The following is a 12800-nucleotide window of genomic DNA, read 5'->3' as shown; positions in this document are numbered from 1 at the left end:
CGAATGAGAGCACAGTTACGTACCCTCCACCACAGCACAGCAGAGCACAGCAGTAGTTATAGTCCCCATCAGACTACAAAGCTTTGAAAGGCTGACCAAAATGCAATGACAGCAGCAGGAAGTAAAATTTAGGCATGTCTCGGTCCTAGCTCCCTTCCCTCTGCCTCCCCACACATTGTCACCTGAGCTATGGTGAAGGTACTCTGGTAAGTCTGAGACTCTCTGAAAGAGACAACCAGCCCGAGAGATGAGTTTTCTGGCCTTGTCAGTCCATACTGGGTTTACACCCTGAATTCCTTCTGGATTTTATTATTAGTTTTGGTTCATCACAAAGTCTCTCCTCAGATGTGTTCACTATCAACTAATGGACATAAAAGCCCAGCCCTGTCTTCCTTCCAGCTTCCTACATCTTCGTATTCCCATACTTCTGTGGCCCCAAGTTGCTCCTTTTGCAAAGCCTCCCCCAGGCATGACCTGGAGCCTTAGACCATCAGCTTCTGAAATGTTTACTCCTTATGCATCTTTTTGCCCCAAATGATGCTCATGAGCTTCTGTTACCAGCTGGCATTGGCAGAGATGATGAGTTACTGGCATCTCCAGTTCTTGGCACACTTCACCAAATGGCTTGTGACAGATTGACGGAGGTTTGTTCTCAGCATCTGGGGATCGAGCTGTGGTGGAGTTCAGGACGCATTGGGGCAGGATGGATGCAATCGGCACAAAGGGTGCTTCCCTGCAGAGCCTCCGTGAGGGGTGCCAGCATGGCATGCCTGGGTGACAGCTGGGCATGTGACGGCTGTGCTCTCTGTTCAGATCCTGTATGCAAAGCAGGCACTCCGTGTGAGGCGGCGCCTGACTCGAGCCAACATCAAGGAGAAGGTTAAGGAGACAAGGAGGGTCCTGACAAAGCTACACTTCATGGCTAAAGAGGTACAGCTGCTCCCAGGGCACCCTGTTTCTGAGCAGGAGAGGGAATGGGCAAGGAGAGGATGCTGGGCTGGCTGCCGGGGCTCTCACTAGCCTGAGTTGGGGCTTTTTCTCTGCTGTCTTTCCTTGCTATGTAAAATCCCAAGTTCCAGCTGCTCAAAGTTACCATATTCATGTAATGGCTCGTATGAGACATGAGGCTTGGCAGCTTTGCAGGTCTTTTGATGACAGAGCAGGGGTCCAAGCAGCTCAGTGGTGGGTTGGAGGCAGAGGTGGGCCAGCTCCAGGCCACCTGGGCCTCCTGCCCTCTCTGCCCGACCAGACCGAGGCTGTGCCTGTAGCAGGGCTGTGGGCAGTCTGCCTGGGAAAACAGCCTTGCCTGTGCTGCCCACACTTCCCCCAGGGACTGACCCTAGACACTTTTTGCAAATTCAAACTTACATTGGTTGTCTTATCCATAGCAAGGACTCCATTTTCAGAGTTTCACAGGCTCTATTTAAGTAACTTCCCCAAATCAGTGTGTTTGTGCAGTGTAAACCAGAATGCAATATTTGCTGGCATTAGGTAGACAGATGTTGCAGTTTGGAGAAATCTTTCACTAAGTGAAGTCAAATCATTTTCACACCTTTAGCTATGTGAAGGTAGACTTTAGGATGACCAAGATGCCACCCCTTGCACCACCAGGAGAGGAAGCTGTCTTCAGGCTCCAGCCTCATAGGCTGGCTGCAGCTTATCCCCCAGACAGAGAGGAACCTTCTTTCATTTTGCTTCCTATGATAGGGTGGGAATGTTGCTGTCTCTGTAGAGTCATCCCTGCACATATACTTGCCACTTTTAGTCCCTGCTTGGAGGTTGGTGGTCTTGGTTTGGATCAGTAATAAATTGTTTCAGCTACTTGTGTACTGAAAAATTACAAGTACCAAGTACAAGTGCAAACACTAATGGCAGGGGAAGATAACTTAGGTCAGAGTTTAAAAGAAGTCATTGCTTCCATCTGTGCATTTGCTTTATTGCAAGTCCTGCTCTCAACCTGAACCGCAGCTTTATGCTGGGCACTTATATTGCTGGGATGCCAGCTAATGTGGTTCCTTCCCATGGATCAGCACTTGGGCTCCTGTCAAAGGTGGGTAAAATGCCACTTCTCCAGTCTTGTGGGGGATCCCTCTTTCCAACATGGCACGGGGTTGAGTGCATCCTGGCTGGTGTTTGCAATGAAAAACAAGGCGGATCACAGGTTTCTCTAAGAAACCTGCAGAGCCATATTGCAGAACTGATTCTTTCAGAAGCATGTGCCCAGTGTTAGGCCCTTCATTTGCTTCTGGATCTCCAAAGCGCCATGCAGCCAGCAGTCCCTCCTGCAAGGAGATGAAGCTTTCGATGTGTCAGTGGAGGGAGGACAAGATATGTGCTGTTCCTCTGCTGTGACATTCCTCTCTTTCCTCCCTCCAGCCCCAGTGCACCCTCCCTGATGTCTTCATCTGGATGCTCAGCAACAACAGGCGTGTGGCATATGCAAGAGTTCCTGCACAGAACATCCTCTATTCGGTAGTTGAAGAGGAGAAAGGCAAGGACTGTGCAAAGATCCAGACTGTCTTTATGAAAGTAAGGTTTATATCAAAACAGTGTTCTCTTGCTTGCTTCACGCTGCTTCTCCCTCCTTGGTTCCAGCCCTCCTTCCTGAAGTCCTGGAGTTCACAAGGAAACAGAGCTCTTGCTCTACCACTGCCTTTTGCCTCTGCTAATGTGGTGCTCTGTCTCCTGTGCTCTTTGGTCGGTCACTGGCTGATGGTGATCGTCTTGGTCTGAAGGGGGCATGGCTGAGATGGGAAACCTGCTAAACCTCCTGTGCTTTCAGGTCCCTCGCTTGCACACTGGTGAGATCTTTGCCAAACTGGAAATCTACATGTGGCTTGGGGTAACCAAATATGCAAAGAACTGTTTGTTGGAGCTGCCTGAGGAGTTCAAGTATCTCTCTGAGAGTGGACATGAGATAGGCCACCTCTCAGCGTACAGTCCTCCCAGCTGGCTCAGCAGGGATGGTGAGTGCAGATGCCACTTTTCCATGGCTTAACTGTGAGCAGGAGAGCAGAGAGGTAAGAAGTCCTGTGCCAGGGTCACAGTCTGAGGAGTAGGACCTGATCTATCATCTCCAAGGTGTGACTGGGACAGGCAGATCCAGTTTCCTCTCATGAGGATATGTTTCTATGCTCACAACTGGAGCAGTGGGCAGGATGGGTGCTTTGTAGGCACTGAATGCGCTGCCAAACTGGCAATGGGCATGAGGTCTGTCCTCTGTGGAGGCCTGGTGGTACTCCCCCAGAGCAGATGCTGACAGCAGATCACTACGCATTTCACATGTCATGTCCTTCCCAGAGGTGTCTGGGGAGCCCACTGAGCTTGTCTTGCTTGGCTAAACCTTTTGAGATGTGCTGGCCTTCTGAGAACCAGTGGGTGCCCCTAGAAATGGTACCTCTTCCTTGCAAGATGTGTTCACTCCTAGTTGGCTGGCCTTCCTCTTCATGCATTTTTTGGCCTCATGCAGGGCTCGACTAGGGAACTGGGACCTCTCTTCTCTTTTGCTTGCCAGATTTCAGCTATTTCCAGCTCCGAGCCCATCTGTATCAGGCTCGAGGGATCCTCCCTGCAGATGACAATGGCCTTTCAGATCCATTTGTGAGAGTGGTGTTTTCGACTCATTGCCAGACCACCAGGGTGAGATCACTTAAACTCTTAACTCTGTCTTCTTGGGGACTTGGGGAGAGAAAAATTATCATGTCCCCACTGATATGTTGAAGGTCAGTGCTGTGGCAGTCCTCCTGGATATTTTGTAACTCCAGGCACGAGGTATTTGTGTGCTCTGGGAGGTGTGACTATGTTCAGGGAACATTTGACAAAACTTACATATCATTGAGTATGGTCTCAAAGGTTGATCGGCATGTGCTAGTTGGCCCCAAGTGCTGATTTCAGACTTTCACCATCTCCTGTTCTGCCAGGTGCCAGCTGCGTGGGAGAGGGGGATCAGACCACACTTCTCTTTTTTACAAAGTGCATGTGGTTTGTTTCCACTGGCTGTGGTATGCTCAGGCCTCCCATCTCTGTCTGCAGATGCTGGAGGAGACACTGAGCCCAATGTGGAATGAGCTACTTCTGTTTGACCAGCTCATTATTGATGGGAAAAAAGAAGAGTTGAAAACAGAGACCCCAATCATTATAATCAACCTTTTCAGCCACAATAAATTTGTAAGTATGGCCATGCTGCCCTCCTGCTGTCGTTTCCAGGACAAGGAAGGCAGAGGAGCTCTGTGTGGGTGCTGTGAGCAAGCACTTAGGAGCCACATCTCTGCTTGGTTTCCATGACTCAGCTTGATTCTGATCCACTGGTGGTGGTGAGTCCTGGGGGCTGTGGCTGATGTTGAGACTTTCTGCAGACTTCTGCTGTGAGCTGGGGTGAAGCTGCTGGCTACAGCGTGCAGATGGCTCAGAGATGCTCTGAGCCAGGGCCTGATGAGTGCTCGGTGGATCCAGGATCTCTCCTCTTTGGAGAAGTGCTGAGCCTCTCCCAGCTGCCTGCCCCACTTCCTTGGCAGGTTCACGTTGCAGAGGGCTCATAGCCAAGGGGAGACAACGTAGCTCTGTTCCTTCCTCTCTGTCCCTCAGGTGTCATCTTCCATCCCTCCTCAGTCATCCTCCCTTTTCTCTCTCCATTAGTACTTTGAAATCACACTCTTCTCTTGGGGCCTCTCTGTTATTGTAAGGGGAATGGTGTAACTCGCACTGGATTGTCCTGTGTAGCTCAGCAGCTTTCCTGGGTCCATTTTCTGGGTCTCAGTACGGACAGACACTGACATACTGGAGTGAGTCTGGAGGTGGCCACCAAGATGGTTGGGGCTGGAGCACAGGACAGAGTGAGGAGAAGTGGAGAGCTGTGTATATTCAGCCTGGGGAAGATGAGGCAAAGGCAGTGCCTTATTGCTTCCTGCAGCTGCCTGATGGGAGAGGGTAGAAAAGGTGAGGTCAGACTCCTCTTGGAGATACCCAGGGGCAGGATGACAGGCAACTAACACAAGTTGGAACAAGGAGTAAAATCCAACTTGTATAAGGAAGCAATTTTCACCCAGAGGGAGTTTAAATGCTGGGACTGGAGCTCAGAGAGCTTGTGGGGTGTCCATCCTTGGAGACATTCAAACCCTGGCTGGAGGAGACTCGGAGCAACCTGATCTAGCTTTGATGTGCTCTGGTGCATGGTCATAGGCTGTTTGCCCAGTTCTGCATCGAGATAGACTGGGAGTTAAGAGGAACTGCTGCAGGTGTGTCTTGTCTGCTCCTACCTCTGGATAGAGCAGAGGAAAACAAAGCAGAGGATGGCAAGGGTGGAAGAATGGTTTTGTGCTGTCCCATATTGGCTGGAATTAGTGGTGGTCTTTTCTCTGAGGTGGTGAGATAACACAGGGATGCTTTGAACCATTCCTCCCTTTCCTGCAGGGCTCCCCTGTGTTCCTCGGCCAGGCCTTTGCTGTCCCACAGGTGAAGCTGGTTGATGAGCCATACACCAAACCTGCCCTGCAGTTCTTCGATTTCTACAAAGGCACCAAAGCAGTGGGAGAGCTCATTGCCACCTTTGAGCTGATTGAGCTGGATTACAGTGGCTATTTGGAGGTAACGGGCTTGTAGGTAGCTGCATATGTTTGCCAGCTCTCTGGGGAGAGCTGTGTGGGTAAGGAGCTGGTTGCATGGGGCCCACCACAGGAATCCCTGTTGAAAGCCACATCTGGCTTTCAACTGAAGGGAGGCTGCAGGGACAGAGCCTGTGAGCACAGATCAAGAGGGGAGGGAGAGGGGGCATGGCGTGGAGTAGAAACAGCTTTCACCGCGTGGTGTGCCCTGCCCCACCTGTTCAGCCGTCAGTGCCCGACGACGTGGAGCCCAAGGAGCCCGACTACCTGGGAGACCCCCATGCTGGACGGTTCATCATCCCTGAGGGCATCCGCCCAGTGCTGAAGGAGTTTCGCATAGAGGTGTGCTGCTTTCTACTGGGCTGGCTCCCCACCGGGCTGCCCCACATGGACAGCACAGCTGGTCTGTGCAGCGGACAGGGCTTGGGGAAGGAGTTGGGTCTGGAGCTCAAATGTGCCTTTGAGGCCTGAGCTGATGCCAGAAATGGAGGTGCTTGACGTGAGGGAGAAACAGTCTCAGCAGTCTTAACAGCCAGCGCTGTCAGGTGGCTGGGTTGGGGGAGTGGCCTCATGCCTCTCTTGGGGTCTGTGTCCTGTGAGTGGGGGGGGGGCAGCACTGGGCAGGGTTGCAGGCTGTGTGGCCATGCCATGCCTGGCATGTCTCAAGCAGTCCGCTGGCTTTGTGTTGTGCTTCAGATCCTGTTCTGGGGCCTGCGAGACCTGAAGCGGGTGAACTTATTTGAGGTGGATCAGCCCCAGGTGGTCATTGAATGTGCTGGCAAGAAGGTGGAGTCGGAGGTGATCATAGCCTACAAAGAGAACCCCAACTTCACTGAGCTGGTCAAATACATGGACGTGGTGAGTGCAAAGGGGGATCCTGCCATGCCGGGGTGGCACAGTGGCCGTGCTGCACCCATGCACTGTCTATCTGTATGGGACAAGGTAGCAGAAGGGGAGCTGCTCCCAGGGTTTTGCTTTCCTGTGGCCACATCGTTCAGCTGCAGATCAAAATCTTTGTGAAATTGCCCACCAGGAGCTGTCTCAGCCATCACCTGTCACTGCAAGGCTTTGGTTTTTGGGCAGAGCTGCAAGGCACTGTCAGACCTCTCTGTGTGTGGTGGGGCTGCTATGGGTATTATCCTTGTTCCTGTGAACCCTGTGTGCGGTTCTTTTGCAGGAGCTCCCAGAGCAGGTCTACCTGCACCCTCCCCTCAGCATCTTTGTGGTGGAAAAGCGGGCATTTGGGCGCACTGTGCTGGTGGGTACCCATGTTGTGTCTGATGTGATGAAATTCTCTCCCAGAGAGCTGGAGGAGGAACCAGAAGATGTGCCCAAAGGTGAGTTGCTTGGCGAGATTCCCGTGGAGGCAGTGGGCAGGTTCTGCCAGTGGCAGGGATCTCTGGCCCTTCGGTTCCTTCCTAGCCAGGCAGCAAAGTCCTCTCCCGAGACCCATGCCCAGCAAAAGCACAGCATGGGGCAGGTTAGAGTTGGAGGTAGGTTGAGATCCTGGTCTGTAGCCCTTTGCTCCAGACTGGTGCAGGGAAGCAGCAGCAGCTAGGTGGTGGAGTGCTGTGTAAGGGCTGGCATCCCTCTTTAGGGATGGCAAAGGGCAATTTACAGACTGTTTTCTTCAAGGTTAGCTTAACATTTGCCTCCCTACCACACCAGCAGGACTGTTCATCTGTGGGCATAGCACCTCCTTTCCCAGGCACTGTTTGCCTTACATTTGTAGAAACTAGAGGAGGGAGAATGGTTTGTGAAGATGTCTTAGTCCAGCACGACATTTAGCTGGGGCTAGATACTAGACAGTAACTTATCCCTGTGGAAAATTTGTGTTTAGAATCAGAGATGTTTAGCCTGGGAAGGACTATTGTATTTACCTATTTCAAGCTTCTGCATAGCTGGGCTGTGAGCTGTCCCCACTGAGACCTCCATCAAGCTTTAGGGAGCTGGTCCACTAAGACCAAGGATTGAAAGGTTTACACTTCTCTCGCATTGTTGGATTCACTAAATAACTCTGTAGTAGCAACAGCCACAGCTCCCGATCTGGAATTGTGTAAATAAATAGGTCACAAAAGGGAAGAAGCAAAGAATTGATTGATCTGCGGTCATTTCCGAGAAGGGAAGGTGTATCTCACAAATCTGAATTCCTGGGAGTCAGCAACAAGCATGTTGATCACGGTAGCCAGTCTCAGCACTGTGTTTGAATTTCTAGTAATATTTTTGCAGGGTCTAGTATCAAAAGCTTTAAAAGCAATCACACCATAGTAGGGTAACAGGGAGGGTTTTCCTGTGGAATAACAACTGGCCAAAAAGTAGGAAGCAGTGGGCAGAAATAAATGCATGGAAACATGAAGTTCTTTCTCTTCATCTCAGCTTGGAAAGTCTCATCCCAGCGTCTTCCCTTTCAAACTGTGGTAAACATTGGCCCAGCAGCTAGTGACCCAGGTCCCAGCACTCACCCCCTGAGTCTTGTGAAGGTGAGTGATATGTTGGGCCCTGCAAACTCTGGAAAGCCAAACTGAAGGTTACAAACAAAAAAAGAAAGTTCAGAAGTTCAGAGTTAGGTTTCAACCACCAGTTCTTACTCTGGACCCAAACACTCCTCTCCCCTGCCTGTTCATCAGCACTGCTGTGTGTCTGGGCTCTGGCACAGGGAGGACAGCTGTATTGCCTTTTGCCTTGAAAACTGCTGCTTTTGTAGCAAAACACAAACCTGGGGCTACAGGTAGCTTTGCACCTCCTGTGCTCTGCCTGAAAGCTGAACCTCTGCCAGAGGCTCCCAGGGCACTGGAGTAGGGTGCATGGGTGTCCTGGGTGGTAATTTCTTCCCTCTGAACCCTTTTCTCTGTTCTTTTAAGGCTCCCTTGAAGAAAATTTCTATCAATAAGCTTGTAAAGAAGGAGGATGAATATGAAGAGGAAAAACCAGAGCTGGAAGAACTGGATTGGTGGTCCAAGTACTATGAGTCCCTGAAGGAGCTGTATAACCAGGTAATCTTTTGTGGCAGCTGCCAGCTGAGGGGAAAAGTGGCTGCACTGGCTTGAGGAAGATGTTTTCAACAGCACTGAGTGTTGAAGGAGCCCTCCTGGCATGGATCTCCAGGCAGATACAGGCTTTCATGTGTCAAGCACACTTAAGGTAGCCGTGTATCAAGCATCCATCAGGCGGACTGATTTCAGCAGGCAATGGATGTTGAAACATCCCTGAGGCTAGGTGCCAATGGTTTTGAGAATGCAGTATTCCTGAAAATGTGGTGTTACTGATTTTTAGCTGCAATGCAGGAGCTTTCATGCTGCTTACTCTCTGTCCTGGCTGTCTTCCCAGGACGTGCTATGGGAGCAGGTCTGCCCCAAATTTCCTTCCTTGCCCTGTGTCCCTTAAATCCTAATAAAAAAGCCAGCAGGAAGATCTCGGGAGAAGAAAAGGTCATTAAGGCACTCATTGGATACCCTCCTGCAATGATGTTGACGCTAAATGATCTCAGGCTAGGTATTACTGACTCTGCTGGCAGGAAAGTTTTGACAGTGTCCTATGCTTGGATGGAGAAGCCTTTGCTGTCAGGAATGTGGGGTGACTGTTTGTGTGTGTTTCAGACACGCAGTGATGAGGAAGATGCTGAGAACGATGACCTGAATGATGCAGGTGAGTCCTCTAGCATGTTGCTAGCTATTCTATGGGGAGAGCCAGGACTTACACCATCCCAGAGGGTGCTGGGCTTTTGGGAATGGAATCTGAGCAGGCAACAGCTTTGCAATATTCAGCAAAAACAACACAAAAGGGAAATATTGGCAAGGGCTAACAAATGCTATTTCAAGTTGAAAACACCACAGTTGCCTCAAAAAAGCTTGGAAAACTATGTTGAAGCAAGAGTATTCCTGAGTGAACAAAAACCTGCAGAAAAATCAGCTGCAAGGATAATGGGATTGTCACAGTGAGAGCAGGAAGCAAAGGTGGGATGGAGAGAGAAGATGGTGGAGAGGGAAAATTGTCCTAGAGCTGGGCATCACTCTGTGCACGTGGGATGCTCACCTGGGGTACAGGATTCACTAGGAGGTAACAGAAAGACAGTAATAATAAACAGATGATCCTGGAACAGTGTTAGAGCTGCAGGCTCAGGTTTGTGGAGATGTAAGCACTTGCCCAGCAGTGACGTGGGGAGATGAGACAGTAAGTGTAGAAATGATGTAAATCCTATGTAGGGAGAGGGCTGGAGGGTACCTGCATGCCATTAGTGCTCAAGGGATCTGGGATCTTTCAGAAATGGGGCAAGGATGCATCCTCTCTGTCTTTGGGTTGCTGGTGACCCAGAGAAAGGTTGAGCTATGCTCTCTCCATGCACAGCTGCCTGTGCCCAAAGTGGTAGTGATGCTTCACTTAGACATCCACCCAAAACAGCAGTCCATCAAATAAGCATCCATCCAAAGGAGACAGCTCTCATTTCTGCCTTCCCTGACAGCACCTGTGGGCTGGTCCAGCCACCTTCCTCCATTTGGTCTCTGCCCACTTCCTTCTTAAACAGTAGCCATGCAGGTAGGCAAGTCTGTGCCAATTTTTGTCCCCCCACCCATCCAGCCATGCCTTGCTAGGAAACCTGAGATGCCATAAGGACACCTGTTACAGACAGTGATAGCTCCAGTTACCCTGACACAGGTCAAAGCCCTAGGTGAAAGTGAAAGCTGTTGATGTCATTTCATGGTCAGACACTTGAGATGACGGGAGAGATCAGAGCATTTCCTAATCTCCTATTGCCATTTCTAGATGGAGGGAATTTAAATGCGTCCTCCATTGACATGGAAGCAGAAGATGAGGCAGTAATTGAAGCTGAACCTGCTCGACCAAAGAGGAAGCTCATCGCCACACTTCAGGTGACTATTGGGGTGACAGATCTGGCCTCTTTCAACTCCAGCCTTTTGTCCATTTCCTCCTCACCTCCCTGCAGTGGAGGTTAGACTGGGAGGAGAACCTGCATTATATGCTGAGCCCCCATCGTTGCTGGGCTTTGAAACAGCTAGTGAGCCCTTGGAGCCAAAGTGGGATGTGTGTGCATATCTGAGGATTGACCTGAGGGGATAAAGGAAAACCATAACACCCTGCACTGATTAATACAGGGGTAAGGCAGGACCAGGTGAAATGGTTGAAGCAGGGAAAGGATGGTCTTTCTGACTCTCCTCCCCTTTAAGATAGCAGGAAAAGGCCAAAAATGACTTTCTACTTATTTCAGATCTACAACTCTGAGCTGGAAAATGAGTTTGATAATTTTGAAGACTGGCTGTGTATTTTCCCCCTTCATCGTGGCAAAGCAAATGAGGATGAAGATGGAAATGAGGATGTACATTTTGTGGGGAAGTACAAGGTGCTGTATCATTTGAATGACACTTTTGCTGCATGTGGAAGAAAATCCTTAGGACAACTGGTATTTCAGAGCATGCCGACACCAGCAAAGCCTTGGAGAGTGCATGTTGTGTACAAGGTGATGTAAGGCCAATGGTGCAGCATGGCCAGAGTAGTGTTGGTGCCTGTTGAAGCAGCTGTGTACTGTGGTCCTTTATTAGTTGATAAATACACCTGATTTAGATCACAGAATGGTCGGGGTTGGAAGGGACCTCTGAAGATCATCTGGTCCAACCCCCCTGCCAAGGCAGGATCACCTAGGGCAGGTTGCACAGGAACGCATCAGTTGGATTTTGAAGGTCTCCAGAGAAGGAGACTCCACAACCTCTCTGGGCAGCCTGTCACCCCCACAGCAAAGAAGTTTTTCCTCATGTTGAGGTGGAACTTCCTGTGCTGCAGTTTATGCCTGTTGCCCCTAATCTTGTCACTGGGCACTACTGAAAAGAGACTGGCTCCATCCTCCGGACAGACATTTATAGACATTGATAAGGTTGCCTCTCAGCCTTCTCTTCTCCAGACTAAACAGCCCCAGGTCTCTCAGCCTTTCCTCATACAAGAGATGTTCCCTTTATCATCCTTGTAGCCCTTCGTTGTACTCTGTCCAAAAGTTCCCTGTCTCTCTTGAACTGGGGAGCCCAGAACTGGGCACAATACTCCAGATGAGGCCTTGCAGTGCAGAGTAGAGGGGGAGGATAACCTCTCTTGAGCTGCTGGTCACACTCTTCTTAATGCACCCCAGGATACCATTGGCCCTCTTGGCCACCAGGGCACATTGCTGTCCCATGGATAACTTACTGTCTACCAGGATTCCAAGGTCCTCCTCCATGGAGCTGCTTTCCAGCAGGTCAACCCCTAACCTGTACTGGTGCATGGGGTTCTTCCTCCCCAGGTGCAGAACTCTACACTTGTCCTTGTTAAATTTCATGAGGTTCCCCTCTGCCCAACTCTTCAGTCTGTCCAGAATTTTTAGCTCTCACAAGGAGAAAGCATGAAGCATAATGGACTTTCATTCTGGCTGGGCCCTCTGCATATGTCCAGTATGCAAATAAGAGTGAGCTTCAGCAGTTTTAAAATTAGTAATACTTGTTTAAACGAGGCATTATCCACCCAGGAGCTCTTGAAGACTCTGAAATATCAACTACAGAAGTTAAGAAGGTCCCTAGAAAACCTTTGGTGCACCCTGCCTTTTGGCAGTCTGAAGTGTCTGGATAGGCAAGAACTCTCGATCCTCAGGTGTAAGAAATCGGGAAAGGAAGGCAAGAGACTGGCATGGCTGAGTCGAGACCTGCTGGTCAAACTAAAGGGCAAGAAGGAAATGCACTGGCAGGGGAAGCAGGGGCAGCTGTCCTGGGAAGAGTACAGAGATGCTGCCTGGTTGTGTAGGGATGGGGTCAGGAAGGCCAAGGTGTGGCTGGAGCTGAACTTGGCAAGGGATGCGAAGAATAATAAGAAGGGCTTCTCAGGTATGTCAGCCAGAAAAGGAAGGTCACAGGAAGCGTACCCACCTTGATGAGCAAGACTGGTAAGCTGGTAACAATGGATGAGGAGAAGACTGAGGTACTCAATGACTTCTTTGCCTCAGTCTTCGCTGGCAGTGTCTCTTCCCTCCTGCAAGATGGGGACTGGAGGAGCAAGGTCCCTCCCACTGTAAGAGAGATCAGGTTTGAGACCACCTGAGGAACCTGAACATGCACAAGTCTATGGGACCTGATGAGATGCATCCCAGAGTCCTGAGGGAATTGGGAATTGGCTGATGTAGTTGCCAAGCCACACTCTGTGATATTTGAAAAGTCCTGGCAGTCAGGT

At 50.2% G+C, this 12800-nt stretch overlaps 1 protein-coding gene across 1 annotated transcript in view; it reads left to right on the top strand.

Moving 5' to 3' along the window:
• Positions 1–12800, top strand: part of LOC104616153 (fer-1-like protein 4) — a gene marked incomplete at its 5' end in the record, with an annotated part of 40697 nt that overhangs the window by 17509 nt on the left and 10388 nt on the right. The window contains 10 exons of the mRNA XM_010283281.1: positions 814–930; positions 5410–5583; positions 5826–5942; positions 6297–6458; positions 6778–6937; positions 7977–8080; positions 8462–8593; positions 9197–9245; positions 10362–10468; positions 10825–10956. Coding sequence (XP_010281583.1) covers positions 814–930; positions 5410–5583; positions 5826–5942; positions 6297–6458; positions 6778–6937; positions 7977–8080; positions 8462–8593; positions 9197–9245; positions 10362–10468; positions 10825–10956 — 1254 coding nt within the window. The remainder of the gene's footprint in view (positions 1–813; positions 931–5409; positions 5584–5825; positions 5943–6296; positions 6459–6777; positions 6938–7976; positions 8081–8461; positions 8594–9196; positions 9246–10361; positions 10469–10824; positions 10957–12800) is intronic.

This window comes from Phaethon lepturus, unplaced genomic scaffold (assembly GCF_000687285.1).
Source record: "Phaethon lepturus isolate BGI_N335 unplaced genomic scaffold, ASM68728v1 scaffold13953, whole genome shotgun sequence".
NCBI classification, from domain to species: Eukaryota; Metazoa; Chordata; class Aves; order Phaethontiformes; family Phaethontidae; genus Phaethon; species Phaethon lepturus.
This window is presented reverse-complemented; position numbering and strand designations above follow the sequence as displayed.